Source organism: Tachypleus tridentatus, chromosome 9 (assembly GCF_004210375.1).
Source record: "Tachypleus tridentatus isolate NWPU-2018 chromosome 9, ASM421037v1, whole genome shotgun sequence".
NCBI classification, from domain to species: Eukaryota; Metazoa; Arthropoda; class Merostomata; order Xiphosura; family Limulidae; genus Tachypleus; species Tachypleus tridentatus.
The window spans coordinates 155,205,597-155,227,893 of NC_134833.1; the positions used below are offsets into that span (position 1 = coordinate 155,205,597).

Below are 22,297 nucleotides of genomic sequence, written 5' to 3' on the forward strand. Positions count from 1 at the left end.
TCATGTATTTTGTAAACACCAACTATAATGTTTCACCAACAATGACACTGATCATGTATTTTGTAAACACCAACTATAATGTTTCACCAACAATGACACTGATCATCGTATTTTGTAAACACCAACTATAATGTTTCACCAACAATGACACTGATCATGTATTTTGTAAACACCAACTATAATGTTTCACCAACAATGACACTGATCATGTATTTTGTAAACACCAACTAATGTTTCACCAACAATGACACTGATCATGTATTTTGTAAACACCAACTATAATGTTTCACCAACAATGACACTGATCATGTATTTTGTAAACACCAACTATAATGTTTCACCAACAATGACACTGATCATGTATTTTGTAAACACCAACTATAATGTTTCACCAACAATGACACTGATCATGTATTTTGTAAACACCAACTATAATGTTTCACCAACAATGACACTGATGTATATTTTTGTAAACCGCCAACAATGTACTGAATGTTTGTAAAGCACCAACTATAATGATATTTTGTAAACACCAACTATAATGTTTCACCAACAATGACACTGATCATGTATTTTGTAAACACCAACTATAATGTTTCACCAACAATGACACTGATCATGTATTTTGTAAACACCAACTATAATGTCACCAACAATGACACTGATCATGTATTTTGTAAACACCAACTATAATGTTTCACCAACAATGACACTGATCATGTATTTTGTAAACACCAACTATAATGTTTCACTAACAATGACACTGATCATGTATTTTGTAAACACCAACTATAATGTTTCACCAACAATGACACTGATCATGTATTTTGTAAACACCAACTATAATGTTTCACCAACAATGACACTGATCATGTATTTTGTAAACACCAACTATAACCCAACAATGACACTGATCATGTATTTTGTAAACACCAACTATAATGTTTCACCAACAATGACAATGATCATGTATTTTGTAAACACCAACTATAATGTTTCACCAACAATGACACTGATCATGTATTTTGTAAACACCAACTATAATGTTTCACCAACAATGACACTGATCATGTATTTTGTAAACACCAACTATAATGTTTCACCAACAATGACACTGATCATGTATTTTGTAAACACCAACTATAATGTTTCACCAACAATGACACTGATCATGTATTTTGTAAACACCAACTATAATGTTTCACCAACAATGACACTGATCATGTATTTTGTAAACACCAACTGATCATGTATGTTTCACCAACAATGACACTGATCATGTATTTTGTAAACACCAACTATAATGTTTCACCAACAATGACACTGATCATGTATTTTGTAAACACCAACTATAATGTTTCACCAACAATGACACTGATCATGTATTTTGTAAACACCAACTATAATGTTTCACCAACAATGACACTGATCATGTATTTTGTAAACACCAACTATAATGTTTCACCAACAATCACACTGATCATGTATTTTGTAAACACCAACAATGACATAATGTTTAAACACAACTATAATGTTTCACAATGACACTGATCATGTATTTTGTAAACACCAACTATAATGTTTCACCAACAATGACACTGATCATGTATTTTGTAAACACCAACTATAATGTTTCACCAACAATGACACTGATCATGTATTTTGTAAACACCAACTATAATGTTTCACCAACAATGACACTGATCATGTATTTTGTAAACACCAACTATAATGTTTCACCAACAATGACACTGATCATGTATTTTGTAAACACCAACTATAATGTTTCACCAACAATGACACTGATCATGTATTTTGTAAACACCAACTATAATGTTTCACCAACAATGACACTGATCATGTATTTTGTAAACACCAACTATAATGTTTCACCAACAATGACACTGATCATGTATTTTGTAAACACCAACTATAATGTTTCACCAACAATGACACTGATCATGTATTTTGTAAACACCAACTATAATGTTTCACCAACAATGACACTGATCATGTATTTTGTAAACACCAACTATAATGTTTCACCAACAATGACACTGATCATGTATTTTGTAAACACCAACTATAATGTTTCACCAACAATGACACTGATCATGTATTTTGTAAACACCAACTATAATGTTTCACCAACAATGACACTGATCATGTATTTTGTAAACACCAACTATAATGTTTCACCAACAATGACACTGATCATGTATTTTGTAAACACCAACTATAATGTTTCACCAACAATGACACTGATCATGTATTTTGTAAACACCAACTATAATGTTTCACCAACAATGACACTGATCATGTATTTTGTAAACACCAACTATAATGTTTCACCAACAATGACACTGATCATGTATTTTGTAAACACCAACTATAATGTTTCACCAACAATGACACTGATCATGTATTTTGTAAACACCAACTATAATGTTTCACCAACAATGACACTGATCATGTATTTTGTAAACACCAACTATAATGTTTCACCAACAATGACACTGATCATGTATTTTGTAAACACCAACTATAATGTTTCACCAACAATGACACTGATCATGTATTTTGTAAACAACCAACTGATCAATATTTTGTCACCAACAATGACACGGATCATGTATTTTGTAAACACCAACTATAATGTTTCACCAACAATGACACTGATCATGTATTTTGTAAACACCAACTATAATGTTTCACCAACAATGACACTGATCATGTATTTTGTAAACACCAACTATAATGTTTCACCAACAATGACACTGATCATGTATTTTGTAAACACCAACTATAATGTTTCACAACAATGACACTGATCATGTATTTTGTAAACACCAACTATAATGTTTCACCAACAATGACACTGATCATGTATTTTGTAAACACCAACTATAATGTTTCACCAACAATGACACTGATCATGTATTTTGTAAACACCAACTATAATGTTTCACCAACAATGACACTGATCATGTATTTTGTAAACACCAACTATAATGTTTCACCAACAATGACACTGATCATGTATTTTGTAAACACCAACTATAATGTTTCACCAACAATGACACTGATCATGTATTTTGTAAACACCAACTATAATGTTTCACCAACAATGACACTGATCATGTATTTTGTAAACACCAACTATAATGTTTCACCAACAATGACACTGATCATGTATTTTGTAAACACCAACTATAATGTTTCACCAACAATGACACTGATCATGTATTTTGTAAACACCAACTATAATGTTTCACCAACAATGACACTGATCATGTATTTTGTATAATGTTTCACCAACAATGACACTGATCATGTATTTTGTAAACACCAACTATAATGTTTCACCAACAATGACACTGATCATGTATTTTGTAAACACCAACTATAATGTTTCACCAACAATGACACTGATCATGTATTTTGTAAACACCAACTATAATGTTTCACCAACAATGACACTGATCATGTATTTTGTAAACACCAACTATAATGTTTCACCAACAATGACACTGATCATGTATTTTGTAAACACCAACTATAATGTTTCACCAACAATGACACTGATCATGTATTTTGTAAACACCAACTATAATGTTTCACCAACAATGACACTGATCATGTATTTTGTAAACACCAACTATAATGTTTCACCAACAATGACACTGATCATGTATTTTGTAAACACCAACTATAATGTTTCACCAACAATGACACTGATCATGTATTTTGTAAACACCAACTATAATGTTTCACCAACAATGACACTGATCATGTATTTTGTAAACACCAACTATAATGTTTCACCAACAATGACACTGATCATGTATTTTGTAAACACCAACTATAATGTTTCACCAACAATGACACTGATCATGTATTTTGTAAACACCAACTATAATGTTTCACCAACAATGACACTGATCATGTATTTTGTAAACACCAACTATAATGTTTCACCAACAATGACACTGATCATGTATTTTGTAAACACCAACTATAATGTTTCACCAACAATGACACTGATATGTATTTTGTAAACACCAACTATAATGTTTCACCAACAATGACACTGATCATGTATTTTGTAAACACCAACTATAATGTTTCACCAACAATGACACTGATCATGTATTTTGTAAACACCAACTATAATGTTTCACCAACAATGACACTGATCATGTATTTTGTAAACACCAACTATAATGTTTCACCAACAATGACACTGATCATGTATTTTGTAAACACCAACTATAATGTTTCACCAACAATGACACTGATCATGTATTTTGTAAACACCAACTATAATGTTTCACCAACAATGACACTGATCATGTATTTTGTAAACACCAACTATAATGTTTCACCAACAATGACACTGATCATGTATTTTGTAAACACCAACTATAATGTTTCACCAACAATGACACTGATCATGTATTTTGTAAACACCAACTATAATGTTTCACCAACAATGACACTGATCATGTATTTTGTAAACACCAACTATAATGTTTCACCAACAATGACACTGATCATGTATTTTGTAAACACCAACTATAATGTTTCACCAACAATGACACATGTATTTTGACATGATCATGTTTTGTAAACACCAAATAATGTTTCACCAACAATGACACTGATCATGTATTTTGTAAACACCAATAATGTTTCACCAACAATGACACTGATCATGTATTTTGTAAACACCAACTATAATGTTTCACCAACAATGACACTGATCATGTATTTTGTAAACACCAACTATAATGTTTCACCAACAATGACACTGATCATGTATTTTGTAAACACCAACTATAATGTTTCACCAACAATGACACTGATCATGTATTTTGTAAACACCAACTATAATGTTTCACCAACAATGACACTGATCATGTATTTTGTAAACACCAACTATAATGTTTCACCAACAATGACACTGATCATGTATTTTGTAAACACCAACTATAATGTTTCACCAACAATGACACTGATCATGTATTTTGTAAACACCAACTATAATGTTTCACCAACAATGACACTGATCATGTATTTTGTAAACACCAACTATAATGTTTCACCAACAATGACACTGATCATGTATTTTGTAAACACCAACTATAATGTTTCACCAACAATGACACTGATCATGTATTTTGTAAACACCAACTATAATGTTTCACCAACAATGACACTGATCATGTATTTTGTAAACACCAACTATAATGTTTCACCAACAATGACACTGATCATGTATTTTGTAAACACCAACTATAATGTTTCACCAACAATGACACTGATCATGTATTTTGTAAACACCAACTATAATGTTTCACCAACAATGACACTGATCATGTATTTTGTAAACACCAACTATAATGTTTCACCAACAATCTGATCATGTATTTTGTAAACACCAACTATAATGTTTCACCAACAATGACACTGATCATGTATTTTGTAAACACCAACTATAATGTTTCACCAACAATGACACTGATCATGTATTTTGTAAACACCAACTATAATGTTTCACCAACAATGACACTGATCATGTATTTTGTAAACACCAACTATAATGTTTCACCAACAATGACACTGATCATGTATTTTGTAAACACCAACTATAATGTTTCACCAACAATGACACTGATCATGTATTTTGTAAACACCAACTATAATGTATTTTTCACCAACTATAATGACAATGACTGATCATGTATTTTGTAAACACCAACTATAATGTTTCACCAACAATGACACTGATCATGTATTTTGTAAACACCAACTATAATGTTTCACCAACAATGACACTGATCATGTATTTTGTAAACACCAACTATAATGTTTCACCAACAATGACACTGATCATGTATTTTGTAAACACCAACTATAATGTTTCACCAACAATGACACTGATCATGTATTTTGTAAACACCAACTATAATGTTTCACCAACAATGACACTGATCATGTATTTTGTAAACACCAACTATAATGTTTCACCAACAATGACACTGATCATGTATTTTGTAAACACCAACTATAATGTTTCCAACAATGACACTGACATGTATTTTGTAAACACCAACTATAATGTTTCACCAACAATGACACTGATCATGTATTTTGTAAACACCAACTATAATGTTTCACCAACAATGACACTGATCATGTATTTTGTAAACACCAACTATAATGTTTCACCAACAATGACACTGATCATGTATTTTGTAAACACCAACTATAATGTTTCACCAACAATGACACTGATCATGTATTTTGTAAACACCAACTATAATGTTTCACCAACAATGACACTGATCATGTATTTTGTAAACACCAACTATAATGTTTCACCAACAATGACACTGATCATGTATTTTGTAAACACCAACTATAATGTTTCACCAACAATGACACTGATCATGTATTTTGTAAACACAACAACTATAATGTTTCACCAACAATGACACTGATCATGTATTTTGTAAACACCAACTATAATGTTTCACCAACAATGACACTGATCATGTATTTTGTAAACACCAACTATAATGTTTCACCAACAATGACACTGATCATGTATTTTGTAAACACCAACTATAATGTTTCACCAACAATGACACTGATCATGTATTTTGTAAACACCAACTATAATGTTTCACCAACAATGACACTGATCATGTATTTTGTAAACACCAACTATAATGTCACCAACAATCACCAACAATGACCAACAATGGATCATGTATTTTGTAAACACCAATTATAATGTTTCACCAACAATGACACTGATCATGTATTTTGTAAACACCAACTATAATGTTTCACCAACAATGACACTGATCATGTATTTTGTAAACACCAACTATAATGTTTCACCAACAATGACACTGATCATGTATTTTGTAAACACCAACTATAATGTTTCACCAACAATGACACTGATCATGTATTTTGTAAACACCAACTATAATGTTTCACCAACAATGACATGATATGTATTTTGTAAACACCAACTATAATGTTTCACCAACAATGACACTGATCATGTATTTTGTAAACACCAACTATAATGTTTCACCAACAATGACACTGATCATGTATTTTGTAAACACCAACTATAATGTTTCACCAACAATGACACTGATCATGTATTTTGTAAACACCAACTATAATGTTTCACCAACAATGACACTGATCATGTATTTTGTAAACACCAACTATAATGTTTCACCAACAATGACACTGATCATGTATTTTGTAAACACCAACTATAATGTTTCACCAACAATGACACTGATCATGTATTTTGTAAACACCAACTATAATGTTGATCATGTATTTTGTAAACACCAACTATAATGTTTCACCAACACTGATCATGTATTTTGTAAAACACCAACTATAATGTTTCACCAACAATGACAACTGATCATGTATTTTGTAAACACCAACTATAATGTTTCACCAACAATGACACTGATCATGTATTTTGTAAACACCAACTATAATGTTTCACCAACAATGACACTGATCATGTATTTTGTAAACACCAACTATAATGTTTCACCAACAATGACACTGATCATGTATTTTGTAAACACCAACTATAATGTTTCACCAACAATGACACTGATCATGTATTTTGTAAACACCAACTATAATGTTTCACCAACAATGACACTGATCATGTATTTTGTAAACACCAACTATAATGTTTCACCAACAATGACACTGATCATGTATTTTGTAAACACCAACTATAATGTTTCACCAACAATGACACTGATCATGTATTTTGTAAACACCAACTATAATGTTTCACCAACAATGACACTGATCATGTATTTTGTAAACACCAACTATAATGTTTCACCAACAATGACACTGATCATGTATTTTGTAAACACCAACTATAATGTTTCACCAACAATGACACTGATCATGTATTTTGTAAACATGTTTCACAACTATAATGTATTTTTCACCAACAATGACAATGATCATGTATTTTGTAAACACCAACTATAATGTTTCACCAACAATGACACTGATCATGTATTTTGTAAACACCAACTATAATGTTTCACCAACAATGACACTGATCATGTATTTTGTAAACACCAACTATAATGTTTCACCAACAATGACACTGATCATGTATTTTGTAAACACCAACTATAATGTTTCACCAACAATGACACTGATCATGTATTTTGTAAACACCAACTATAATGTTTCACCAACAATGACACTGATCATGTATTTTGTAAACACCAACTATAATGTTTCACCAACAATGACACTGATCATGTATTTTGTAAACACCAACTATAATGTTTCACCAACAATGACACTGATCATGTATTTTGTAAACACCAACTATAATGTTTCACCAACAATGACACTGATCATGTATTTTGTAAACACCAACTATAATGTTTCACCAACAATGACACTGATCATGTATTTTGTAAACACCAACTATAATGTTTCACCAACAATGACACTGATCATGTATTTTGTAAACACCAACTATAATGTTTCACCAACAATGACACTGATCATGTATTTTGTAAACACCAACTATAATGTTTCACCAACAATGACACTGATCATGTATTTTGTAAACACCAACTATAATGTTTCACCAACAATGACACTGATCATGTATTTTGTAAACACCAACTATAATGTTTCACCAACAATGACACTGATCATGTATTTTGTAAACACCAACTATAATGTTTCACCAACAATGACACTGATCATGTATTTTGTAAACACCAACTATAATGTTTCACCAACAATGACAATGACTGATCATGTAAACACCAACTATAATCACCAACAATTGATGTATTTTGTAAACACCAACTATAATGTTTCACCAACAATGACACTGATCATGTATTTTGTAAACACCAACTATAATGTTTCACCAACAATGACACTGATCATGTATTTTGTAAACACCAACTATAATGTTTCACCAACAATGACACTGATCATGTATTTTGTAAACACCAACTATAATGTTTCACCAACAATGACAACTGATCATGTATTTTGTAAACACCAACTATAATGTTTCACCAACAATTTTGTAAACACCAACACTGATCATGTATTTTGTAAACACCAACTATAATGTTTCACCAACAATGACACTGATCATGTATTTTGTAAACACCAACTATAATGTTTCACCAACAATACACTGATCATGTATTTTGTAAACACCAACTATAATGTTTCAACAATGACACTGATCATGTATTTTGTAAACACCAACTATAATGTTTCACCAACAATGACACTGATCATGTATTTTGTAAACACCAACTATAATGTTTCACCAACAATGACACTGATCATGTATTTTGTAAACACCAACTATAATGTTTCACCAACAATGACACTGATCATGTATTTTGTAAACACCAACAATATAATGTATTTTTCACCACTGACATCATGTATTTTGTAAACACAACTATAATGTTTCACCAACAATGACACTGATCATGTATTTTGTAAACACCAACTATAATGTTTCACCAACAATGACACTGATCATGTATTTTGTAAACACCAACTATAATGTTTCACCAACAATGACACTGATCATGTATTTTGTAAACACCAACTATAATGTTTCACCAACAATGACACTGATCATGTATTTTGTAAACACCAACTATAATGTTTCACCAACAATGACACTGATCATGTATTTTGTAAACACCAACTATAATGTTTCACCAACAATGACACTGATCATGTATTTTGTAAACACCAACTATAATGTTTCACCAACAATGACACTGATCATGTATTTTGTAAACACCAACTATAATGTTTCACCAACAATGACACTGATCATGTATTTTGTAAACACCAACTATAATGTTTCACCAACAATGACACTGATCATGTATTTTGTAAACACCAACTATAATGTTTCACCAACAATGACACTGATCATGTATTTTGTAAACACCAACTATAATGTTTCACCAACAATGACACTGATCATGTATTTTGTAAACACCAACTATAATGTTTCACCAACAATGACACTGATCATGTATTTTGTAAACACCAACTATAATGTTTCACCAACAATGACACTGATCATGTATTTTGTAAACACCAACTATAATGTTTCACCAACAATGACACTGATCATGTATTTTGTAAACACCAACTATAATGTTTCACCAACAATGACACTGATCATGTATTTTGTAAACACCAACTATAATGTTTCACCAACAATGACACTGATCATGTATTTTGTAAACACCAACTATAATGTTTCACCAACAATGACAATGATCATGTATTTTGTAAACACCAACTATAATGTTTCACCAACAATGACACTGATCATGTATTTTGTAAACACCAACTATAATGTTTCACCAACAATGACACTGATCATGTATTTTGTAAACACCAACTATAATGTTTCACCAACAATGACACTGATCATGTATTTTGTAAACACCAACTATAATGTTTCACCAACAATGACACTGATCATGTATTTTGTAAACACCAACTATAATGTTTCACCAACAATGACACTGATCATGTATTTTGTAAACACCAACTATAATGTTTCACCAACAATTTTGTAAACACCAACTATAATGTTTCACCAACAATCACTGATCATGTATTTTGTAAACACCAACTATAATGTTTCACCAACAATGACACTGATCATGTATTTTGTAAACACCAACTATAATGTTTCACCAACAATGACACTGATCATGTATTTTGTAAACACCAACTATAATGACACTGATCATTTTCTTCAACAATGACACTGATCATGTATTTTGTAAACACCAACTATAACGTTTCACCAACAATGACACTGATCATGTATTTTGTAAACACCAACTATAATGTTTCACCAACAATGGCACTGATCATGTATTTTGTAAACACCAACTATAATGTTTCACCAACAATGACACTGATCATGTATTTTGTAAACACCAACAATAATGTTTCACCAACAATGACACTGATCATGTATTTTGTAAACACCAACAATAATGTTTCACCAACAATGACACTGATCATGTATTTTGTAATCACCAACTATAATGTATCACCAACAATGACAATGATCATGTATTTTGTAAACTCCAACTATAATGTTTCACCAACAATGACACTGATCATGTATTTTGTAAACACCAACTATAATGTTTCACCAACAATGACACTGATCATGTATTTTGTAAACACCAACCATAATGTTTCACCAACAATGACACTGATCATATATTTTGTAAACACCAACCATAATGTTTCACCAACAATGACACTGATCATATATTTTGTAAACACCAACCATAATGTTTCACCAACAATGACACTGATCATGTATTTTGTAAACACCAACCATAATGTTTCACCAACAATGGCACTGATCATGTATTTTGTAAACACCAACTATTATGTTTCACCAACAATGACACTGATCATGTATTTTGTAAACACCAACCATAATGTTTCACCAACAATGACACTGATCATGTATTTTATAAACACCAACCATAATGTTTCACCAATAATGACACTGATCATGTATTTTATAAACACCAACCATAATGTTTCACCAATAATGACACTGATCATGTATTTTATAATCACCAACAATGATCATATATTTTGTATGATATAAAACGAATCTAGAAACTAAATAATAAATATGTCGGGTTGAGTGTTTTAAGTAAAATCATGCTTAGTAGAATGCAAAACTCATCCGTTTTTTCGAATCTCAAAACGCACCACCATGACGTCATAACTAATACAAAACCATTTCTGACGTTATCCATTACTTTGCTACTCTGCAATTCGTGAAAAACAATTAGATCCGCGTGTGACGTAGTCATGACGTCATATCTGCACCCTGCGAGTTAGTAAACACGTAGCACCGTTTCGAGAACATTCTCCCAAGTTTTTCTCAATTACTGGTCACACTTAGGTTCTACATATAACACGGTGGAGGTTCTACACACTGTTGGTAACAGATTTCTCACATGCTTTAATTTAGAACCAGCCTATAACATGGCAGAGGTCTAGCACACTCTTAAGGGAACATTCTAAACATGTTTAAGTTTGATCTAACATATAATGTGGCGAAGGTTTTATACACCGTTAGCCGCAGGTTATACACATATCTTAGTTTAAATCCACCATCTAATATGATGGAGGTTTTATTCGTGGTCAGCAGAAAGTTTTACATGTTTAAGTTTAGCTTTTACAGATAACATGGTGAAAATTCTATTCACAGTTAACATCCGGCTTCAGATTAGTCTCTACATATTACATGGTGGAGGTTTTAGATATCCGTTGGTTTAGCTCCAATATATTACATGGTTATGGTTCTATTCGCAGTTAGCAGCATGTTTTGCATATGTCTTAGATTAGGTTCTAAAGATAACATAGTGGAAGTTTTACACATCGTTAGAAGAAGGTTCTATTCACAGTTAGCAGCATCCTTTACAGATGTCTTGAGTTTACATCAAGTGCATAATATATTGAAGGTTCTATTCAGGGTTAGCAACAGGTTTTAAATATGTCTTAAATTAAGTTCTACAGATAATGTGGTGCGGTGTTACTAGCAGAATTTACACACGTATTTGTTTAGATGAAGACAGATGAAGAAAGACCAGATCACACAGACTGTATATAAAAAAATATTTAGAAAATAACAAATGTCATGGACAGTGGACAAGATAGCATGTGGAGAAAACCTGATGGTATAGATTGGTTTGTTTTGAATTTCGCGCAAAGCTAATCGGGGACTATCTGCGCTAGCCGTCCATAATTTAGAAGTGTAAGACTAGAGGGAAGGCAGGTAGTCATCACCACCCATCGTTAATTCTTGGGCTACTCTTTTACCAACGAACAGTGGGATCAATCGTCACGTTATAATGCTCCCACGGCTGAAAGGACGAGCATATTTGGTGTGAGGGGGATTCAAACCCGCGATCCTCAGATTACGAGACGAGTGCCTTAACCACCTGGCTATGTCGGGCCCTGATGGTATGGATACTAGAGTATATGACAGATGGCAAAATTCAAATTTCACTGATAGCATACCAGAAGATATGAAAATAAGAGATGTTTTAAACAATTGAACAAAAAAGATATTTGATACAAGATATAAGACCAAATGTTACATATAGAGCAAAACAAACACAAGAAGAAATAATAGATATTACAAGGTACAAAGATAGATGGAAAAGGAATGAAGTAGACGATGGATAGTTAGAAGTATATAACAAATTGGAAAACTCACATTATATAGTGGGTGACCAATAGATGCAAACTGTAGTCGGCAGAAATATATCTACTTATTTAAAGTCCAGTATTGTATCTTTACTTGGTATGTGGTTCTAAGATTTAATTAGTGCTACCGTAGGAAACATGAGTTAATATTTAATAATACATTGAATAGGTACAGAAAGATGTACGTCTATGGTTGTTCTTAGAAATGTAATATTTTTAAGATACACACAATAGGGCCAGATTAGTTGTGTGGTACTGACTGCTCTTACGAATATCAAGTGTTAATTAATGTTTCCCCAAGACACAGAACAGTCGTAAATTAGTTGTAGGGTTAAGGTATTTCTTACATATGTCACTGCTTAATATTTACACAATACGCAGAACATATGAGTTATGAATCTTCATTTGTTAATATTCAGAATACATAGAACAGGGGCCCGGCATGGCCAGGTGGTTATGGTGCTCGATTCATAAATTGAAGGTTGCGGGTTTGAATCCCCGTCACTTCAAACATGCTCGCCCTTTCAGCCGTGGGGGCGTTATAATGCGACAGTCAATCCCACTTCTCATTGGTAAAAGAATAGCCCAAGAGTTGGCGGTTGGTTGTGATTACCAGCTGCTCTCCTTCTAATCTTACACTGCTGAATTAGAGACGGCTAGCGCAGATAGCCCTCGTGTAGCTTTGCACGAAGTTAAAAAAACAACAACCATAGAACAGGATTAGATAAGTGTAACAGTTGTAATTAATTCTTTCAAGCATCATCCACAACGAACAGAACTGTTTTCCATAAGTTGTGCAGCTGTTAATGTGACTGTTTTGTAACGATATGAGCTTGACACACTTTACGGAAACTCCGCGTGCCCCTTGTTATCAATTTGCTCGCGGTACCACTTTCGTTATGAATAGAAACATAACACATCACTTTTGTCAGGCCAGCAGATTATTTCTCTTTAAAGAGCAATTCCTTATTTAACAGGTTGAAAGTTTCATTAAGTCATTCATCTGTTGTTGTATGATCACTAAACGTTAAGCTTACCTCGAATAACTCGGTCTAGAGGACGTTGTTCATGAAGCGAATCCTGTTTCACAGATGGTGGTTACTTGTAAGGAAAGGTCAGCGGAAGACGCGGACTTATAAGAAAATCAGCTAATACGTACTTGTCTCGAACCACCATACCCGGATTCAGGTATGCACGCGACACGTACAACGTCTCGTTCAAAAAAAGTAATGATTTTTACATTCACAAGTCTTCTACGTTTGTTGAATTCGGGAAGGCGTAAGTGTCGTCATAGCAACTATAAAACGTAAAAGTGAGGGAAATGATGGTGTAGATTCTCTCCGTGTTAATGATAAAGTAGGTGGATTACAGTCCGTCTTCTTGGACACAAGAGTGAGAACTGTGCTCGGTTTCTTTTCCTTCTACATTTTTCTTCACGAAAATATTTAGTTGAAACCTTGAGCAATATTTAAAAGACGAAACAATTCGAACAGCTAAACGATGAGCTTCACGAAACAGCGAATTACAAAACGTTGTTTACTGAAACTGTTGGAATAACACCACTAAACAGAAATAGGAATCTATATAAATGTAATACGACTCTTCCTGTAACTATTAAGGGCAAAATAGCCTAGCTGCTTTGTGCCATAAAACAACAAATCAACCAACTGTAACTATTTCGCAGGGTGTGGATGGATCTCTACTAAAATTGGTAGAGGGGTTCATTAGGTCCGCATGAAATTGCACACAAATTTTCAGTTTTGTGCTTTACGGTTTTTATGTTTTTTTGTTGGGTTTTTTACCACTACTTTACTTTCAAATTTGCAGTTTCACGTTTTAGAGTTTTTATGAACGGTTTTTTTATTTTTACAATAATATATAAAGAAAACAACTCCTTACATACCATTTCATTAATCACAGTTTACATAATTTTTGTCTAGGAGACGGGTACTACATCTAGTAATACAATAGTATATACCTTCACGTTGTAATGGTTTATTACAAGGCAAAAACCATTGTTATAACCACACATTTTCTCCGTTTAAAGTAATAACGTGTCGCCGTCACAACTTCCTGAGTTTTATATCAGTAAGTAGTTTGTATAGTAACCTGTCGAGGTCATAACTTGGTGAGTTTTATATCAGTAAGTAGTTTGTAAGGTAGTAACTTGTCGAAGTCACAAATTGGTGAGTTTTATATTAGTTACAGTGGCGGCGCCAGGATATTTTCGTTGGTGGGCTGAGGTAAACTGTGGAGGGGTTTCTCAAAATGCCATCAATATGAAGTATAGATGGTAAATTATAATAATGTAAATACCAAGGTACATTTCAGAAAGGTGTGATATTTTGAACTGAGTTTTCAATGCAGTTTTCATTGGAAACTCATACTCTGATTAATAATTCATTATTACAAATTAGAAATAATCTGTTTATGTAAATATGTGTATATGTAAAAGAGGAAGCTCACCTAAATTCCACCCAAAGTAATACATAATAATAAAGAAAATCAAGATTAGCTTAGATTGAACACTTAATATACCATTAAGAGTAAAGCTACAAATCAAAAGAAATAACATAAAGACATAGTTTACATAGCAGAAACGAATTATCCCATGTGAAGTTAATACACTCTGAGGAAAAGTAAGGTCACTATCAGGCTAACTATATTTCATCATGTTGTGTTTATAATCAATATTACTTCAAAACAATGTTCCTGTTCTGGTGATTGGCAGTAAATGTGTCTATAACAGTATCAATATCGAGTTGTTTTGTCCTCCTGGAGTTTACTGATATGACAGCAAGGTTGCTGGTGCAGTTGTTACCACTGCTGTTGAACAAGTATGTCTTGATAAGTTTCAAACAGGAGAAACTTCTCTCACAGGCAGCTGAAGTGACAGGCTAAATGCTTCATAGTTTCGACCTATACACAATACACTTATACATGCACGTTATGTTTTACTTTTCAATAAAAGATAAATGAAATTAATGGGTAAATACCTGTAAAACCTTTGGTTTATCAAGTAAAATCCCTGATGATCTGTTGTAACTTGAATCAATGTGGTTGTCTAATCTTCGTCAAAGCTCAAGATAGAATGGCACTACACAGGGAGTAGCAACACAACACATGAGTTTCAGTTTATTCAGTACGTTGTTATGGGATGCATGACACATACTTTCGTCTTAAAGTAGACGTTGAGTTCTACAGATCTATGTCTCTTTGATGTTAATTGTTAATCAACAACGACGATTGTGTTTTCCATATTTTATGAATATATGTACGTAACAATATTTAGGGAGTGAGGGGGGCTCAATCCTCCTATCCCCCCTTGGCGCCGCCACTGATTAGTGAGTAGTTTGTAAAGTAGTAATCTGATGAGGTCACAACTTGGTGAGTTTTATGTCAGTGAGTCGTTTGTAAAGTAGTAACCTGTTGCAGTCACAACTTGGTGAGCTGTATCAGTGAATTGTTTTTAAAGCCGTTACAAAACTGTTACATGGTTTCTCCTCTTTAACGTGAAGTTTTGCTACAGACGTATTACGTATTCACTTAAAGAGTCTTTAGAGTATATTAAACTAATTTTGATACGTCCAACTGCTGTAAGTACAAAAATTAAGAATTACTACACAGTTATAGTTATAGGTTTCCTGATGTTTTGGTTATTTGTGTTCGGTTATTCAAGCAGGGATGAACAAGGACCGTGAATAAGGAGAACCATTGAGTTCAAAATTTGTGGTCGATAATTGTTCGTGATCTTAGGCCTACGTTTCATGTCAAAATACACTTGGTCTGTAGCAATCTTTATAGAAAAACATATTAATTTCTTATATTTAAATACACCGAATTTGGTATTATTTTAGCAGTCTATTCTGTTTTACGAAGATGGTCTCCCCGAAACGTTGCACAAAAATAAATTACGTTTGCTTTTACTTAGACGTCTTAATCTATTCTTTGTTATCTTTCATCCGAGTTTTTATGTGGTAGCCGCACGTTAGTTCGAACTGATAGACTTCTGGGAAGACAGCTCGTCAACAGCATCGCTTCTTGTGTGACTGAACAGTTGGAAAGGAAAAAAAACAGAGTTCATCAAATTGTAAGCCGTAGAAAATGCTATCAGTAATGTTAAGCGGTAAATTTTTTTGATAAAGATATAAAATTAAAGGTTTTACCTAATGTACATGTTCTAAATAGAAACTAATGAATAACAATGTACTATCAATTTCTGGTTATCATCCCTTGGTTCTTTTAGCACAGTGGTTCTTAACCTGGGTTCAATCGAACCCCAGGGGTTCGGTGGAGGTCAATACACACACACTTTGTGTGTGGCCGTTCCGTTCACCCCACTCGTATGATTTGTGACGTCATGTTCTAGTTGGTCATCATTGGCTGCGGCTGATCATGTCACATCACTTAGCCTTAATATCTGTGCTGCAAGGAACTTGGTGCGCTTAGCAGTTGACTTGTGACTGTAGTAATCGTGCGTCATTTGTTATTTTGTTCCTAATCTTTCAATCCCTCCATACTAACTATGTCGAGCAAAAATAGAAAGTTGTCGGACAAATACGTACAATATGGATTCACGTGTAAAACGGAACATAATGGGAGTCAGCGTCCTCAATGCATGATTTGTAATCCCAAGTTGAGCAATTCTAGTCTAGCACCAGCAAAACTAAGAGAACACTCCCTAAAGCTGCATGGAGATGGGAAATATAGGAACACAACGCTTGCTGAATTCAAGGTAAAGAGAGCCAGGTTCGATGAAAAGGCTGCTTTGGCCGTTCTCGGCTTTGTACTCATAGACAAACCGATCCTCACAGCATCGTACGAAGTTGCGTACTTGACCACAAAGCAGGGCAAACCGCACACCATTGGTGAAGCACGCGTAAAACCAGCTGCATTGAAGATGGCGAATATCATGCTGCGAAAGCTGCTGAAAATAAGTTATCCCAAATTCCTTTTCAAATGACACCATCAGTAGCAGAATAGATGACATGAGCTATGACGTCTTGGCTCAAGTAGTTGCAGATCTGATTTCAAACCCAGCAAAATTCAGCCTTCAACTCGACGAGACCATCGACATTTCCAATCTAAGCCAGCTTGTTGTATTCGTGCGCTATGTGAAGAACGACGAGATAAAAGAAGATTTTTTATTTTGTAAGCCTCTTACAACAACAACTAAGGCAGCCAACGTGAAGAAACTTGTGGATGATTTCTTCAGAGACAACGATCTTTCGTGGGATATGGTTTCTGCAGTTTGTTCAGACGGAGCTCCAGTCATGCTGGGATGAAACTCTGGTTTTGGTGCGCTGGTGAAAGCCGATGCACCACACATCATTATAACGCACTGTGTTTCGCACAGGCATGCGTTGGCAACTAAAACCTTGCCTTCAAAACTGGCAGAAGTATCAAAAATTACAGTGGAATATGTGAACTTTGTGCGAAATAGTGCCCTGAAGCACCGTATCTTCAAAGAGCTGTGTAATGAAATGGGCTCTGAATTCGAGGTACTTCTGTACCCTTCTTACCTTCGGTGGTTATCCCGGGGAAAGGTGCTGAATCATGTTTTTGCCATGCATGTGAAATTAGCCCTGTTTCTGCAAGGGCACCAACATTGTCATGCAGATTGCTTTGAAAAATCTGAATTCATTCTCATTTTGGCGTAATGGTCGACATCTTTAATGCTCTCAATCAACAGATGCAGGGCGGTGGAGTCAACATCATTGAAGTGGAAGAAAACCTGAAGGCTTTTCAAAAAAAGCTACCATTATGAAAACGACGAACAGAGAATGATAACTTTGCAAACTTTCCCCTGCTGAACCACTGTGTAAGTAAGATCGAAGATATGTCTGAAATCGGAGACATTTCTGTACCCGGGGAACTGAAGCAAGCAATTGCCATGCACTTAGATGAGCTCTCAAAGTCTCTCGACGGATACTTCCTCACCAGAAAGTCATATCTAGCATGGGTGAGACAGCCGTTCACGTTTAGTGTTGCGACAGCAGATGTCAATGATAAATACCTCGACGAAATCGTTGAACTTCAGCAGAGCCAGATTCAACAGCAACTTTTCAGAACAATAAAGCTCTCAACGATTTGGTGTCACCAACTCGTAGCGTACCCTCTTATTGCTAAGAAAGCCCTTGAGATACTCATAATGTTTGTCACAATGTATCGTTGCGAGCAATCCTTTTCGAGGATGATAGACATAAAAACGAAGAAAAGGAACAGACTTTGTTGCGAAAATGATATGAGAGTGGCACTTGCCAAGGTGAAGCCGTGCATTTCTGAACTTGTCTCTGAAAGGCAACAGCAAAAGTAATGTCAAAAGATTTGTAGTAAATATTCACTGAGTTATGTTTTTGTTTTTGTGTGAAATTCATGTTTTGTTGGTTTTGTTCTTTGAACACAGTGATATTGTGTGCAACTGATGCATGGTTCGTGTTGTGCACTAATATCTACTTATGTTTTGAATTTGAAAAAAAAATCATATTTTATTTTTCCAGTTACGAATGGTTCAGTGAATGCAAGTACAAAACTTCCGGGGTTCAGTACCTCCAATAAGCTGAAGAACAACTGTTTTAGCAACTTTACGTTTCGCTTTATGACGACGTTCAGATCACGATAGTAATATCAGTGATTCTTTCAAGTCCATGTAAACAAGACAACCAAGAATATTGACGTTTATTATGTATTTATAGGTATTGAAAACCATCTAACATTTGAATTGTGATATTAAAAGGTAAAATGATTTCCGCGTATGTATATATATGTCAGAATGAATAAAAAAATGGCAGATATAGAATCATACACAAAGAACACAACATAAATAAACTGCATTACATCGATAAAATACTACGTACAACGTTTCCAGGAGTGTAAACAGCTTAAATGTTAAGATGAGTCGAAAGAAAATGCACTGAAATACACTCGAACTCTTTAAGTTGCAGTAATCATGAAACATTTGACTTTAGTTCAAAGAAGGTTTTATCTGTTGTATAACGTAAAACTTGATAATTTTGTTCAAATAAAAAACCTGATTGTTTCAATCACCTGAATAATAAATAAACTACAACAGTTAGAATGATATCTCTAAAGTAATTATGGAATACAAAGAACAAAAGAAATTAAAAGTTGTAATATCAGAACTGTAAAGTGCACTACTTTTTCTGTTTAAAATAAGAAAGTCATATTAAAACATATACAAGTCAAATCTTTCTCAGCCTTGTAATATACAAGTATATTATTTTGCAATTAAAAATAAACTTGAATCCACTTCATGATAATCGTTTTACTTCGATAACAAAAGACAATACAATATACATGGTTTTTAGGAACAATCGTTAAGCCTAATGACAAAGTAAAGACGTAAGACTAATCGAAGGTCAGACAGATTAAGAGTTGGTAAAGATAAAATTTATTCAGTGTTCATATATTCTTTCACTGTTTCTAAAACGATATTGTCAAAAAAAACTTTATCTAAACTAAAACTGATGTATAAAAAGAAAACGGGCAATAAGAGAAAGTTATAACAAAAATAAAAAAAACAAACTAGCAACGTTACCCAGGTTTTCTAATAAAAAACTACTCTGTTTCTTCGTTCAATACTTCATAGGCAAATTTTTTGGGGGAAATTTACGAAAAAAATATCTTAGTTTTGATTTTTGAAAATAAGCTACGAACCTGTTTTAAATCACTGCTTCCATGCGAACAATGTTTTTTTTTTATTCACTGGCAAGGATAAATATGCCCTTTTGGAAAATATTTAGATTATCTTAAACACGTATGAGTATCTATTCTGATGAAGAGAATAAGCCTAGTTCTTTATATTCCTCCATTCCCGATCATACGCCCTCAAATCTCAATATGTAATATGTTGAATTTTCTTTTAATGTAAATGTAATGTATTTTTATAATATTCACATTATGACGTTGATATATGAAACATATTACAAATATAACACAATATTATATTTTATAATGTATAAAAAAATCCACTTCCAGGTGTGGAATCATCTAGACAAAAAAATAGAATAGAATACATTCACTAACTTCACTTTAATCTCATTTTACAGATGTGGGCAGGAGATAGCACAATTGAGGCCAGCTCGAGTTTAGGAATAAACTTTTTCCATCATTTATTTTTTTATTCCAAATTTGGTAGTCAACAACTGCACTGCCTCACGTCATCGCTAATATCGCGCGCTTCATCACTGCCACAGACTCCGCCCATTTTGTAACCTCAGTCTGGTTTAGATGTTTGTTATCCAGTGCACGTTGTTTTGCATGCGCTTGCAAACATATTTTTATTGTGTAGCTTTCAAGTGTTTAAATATATTATTTTGTTTTTGATTGCATAATATGGATAAGTGGATAATACCAAAACGAAAGATTGTTTGTTTTTGAATTTCGCACACAGCTACTCGAGGGCTATCTGTGCTAGCCGTCTCTAATTTAGCAGTGTAAGACAGCTAGTCATCACCACCCACCGCCAACTCTGGGGCTACTCTTTTACCAACGAATAGTGGGATTGAACGTCACATTATAACGTCCCCACGGCTGAAAGGGCGAGCATGTTTGTTGCGATGAGGATGCAAACACGCGACCCTCGGATTACGAGTCGCACGCCTTAACACGCTTGGCCATGCCGGGCCCCAAAACGAAAGAACCCAGATGATGGTGAACACTCAGAAAATAAAGACAATTTAATTGATTCTGGAGTTACTTCCGAAAAGAGAATGGCGTATGCCTGGAAGAACGTAAAACGAGAATTTAATGAAAGTTGAGAGTTGAAATTTGCAGTCATTGAAGCAAATAATAAGCCAGTGTGTCTTTTGTGTAACAAAATTTTTAGGAATAATAAAGCATACAACTTTAAGCAACACTTTAACAATTTTCACAACGAATTTGATATCTTGGGTTCGATATGTAACTTCAGATCTTCAAGTGA

The 22,297-nt window shown here is 33.7% G+C and overlaps 1 protein-coding gene across 1 annotated transcript in view; it reads right to left on the minus strand.

Moving 5' to 3' along the window:
* LOC143227533 (sprouty-related, EVH1 domain-containing protein 2-like) overlaps nucleotides 1-22,297 on the minus strand; it is an 85,613-nt gene that overhangs the window by 60,103 nt on the left and 3,213 nt on the right. Inside the window, exon 2 of the mRNA XM_076458971.1 lies at nucleotides 16,350-16,417. Within this exon, the coding sequence (XP_076315086.1) occupies nucleotides 16,350-16,417 (68 nt within the window). The remainder of the gene's footprint in view (nucleotides 1-16,349; nucleotides 16,418-22,297) is intronic.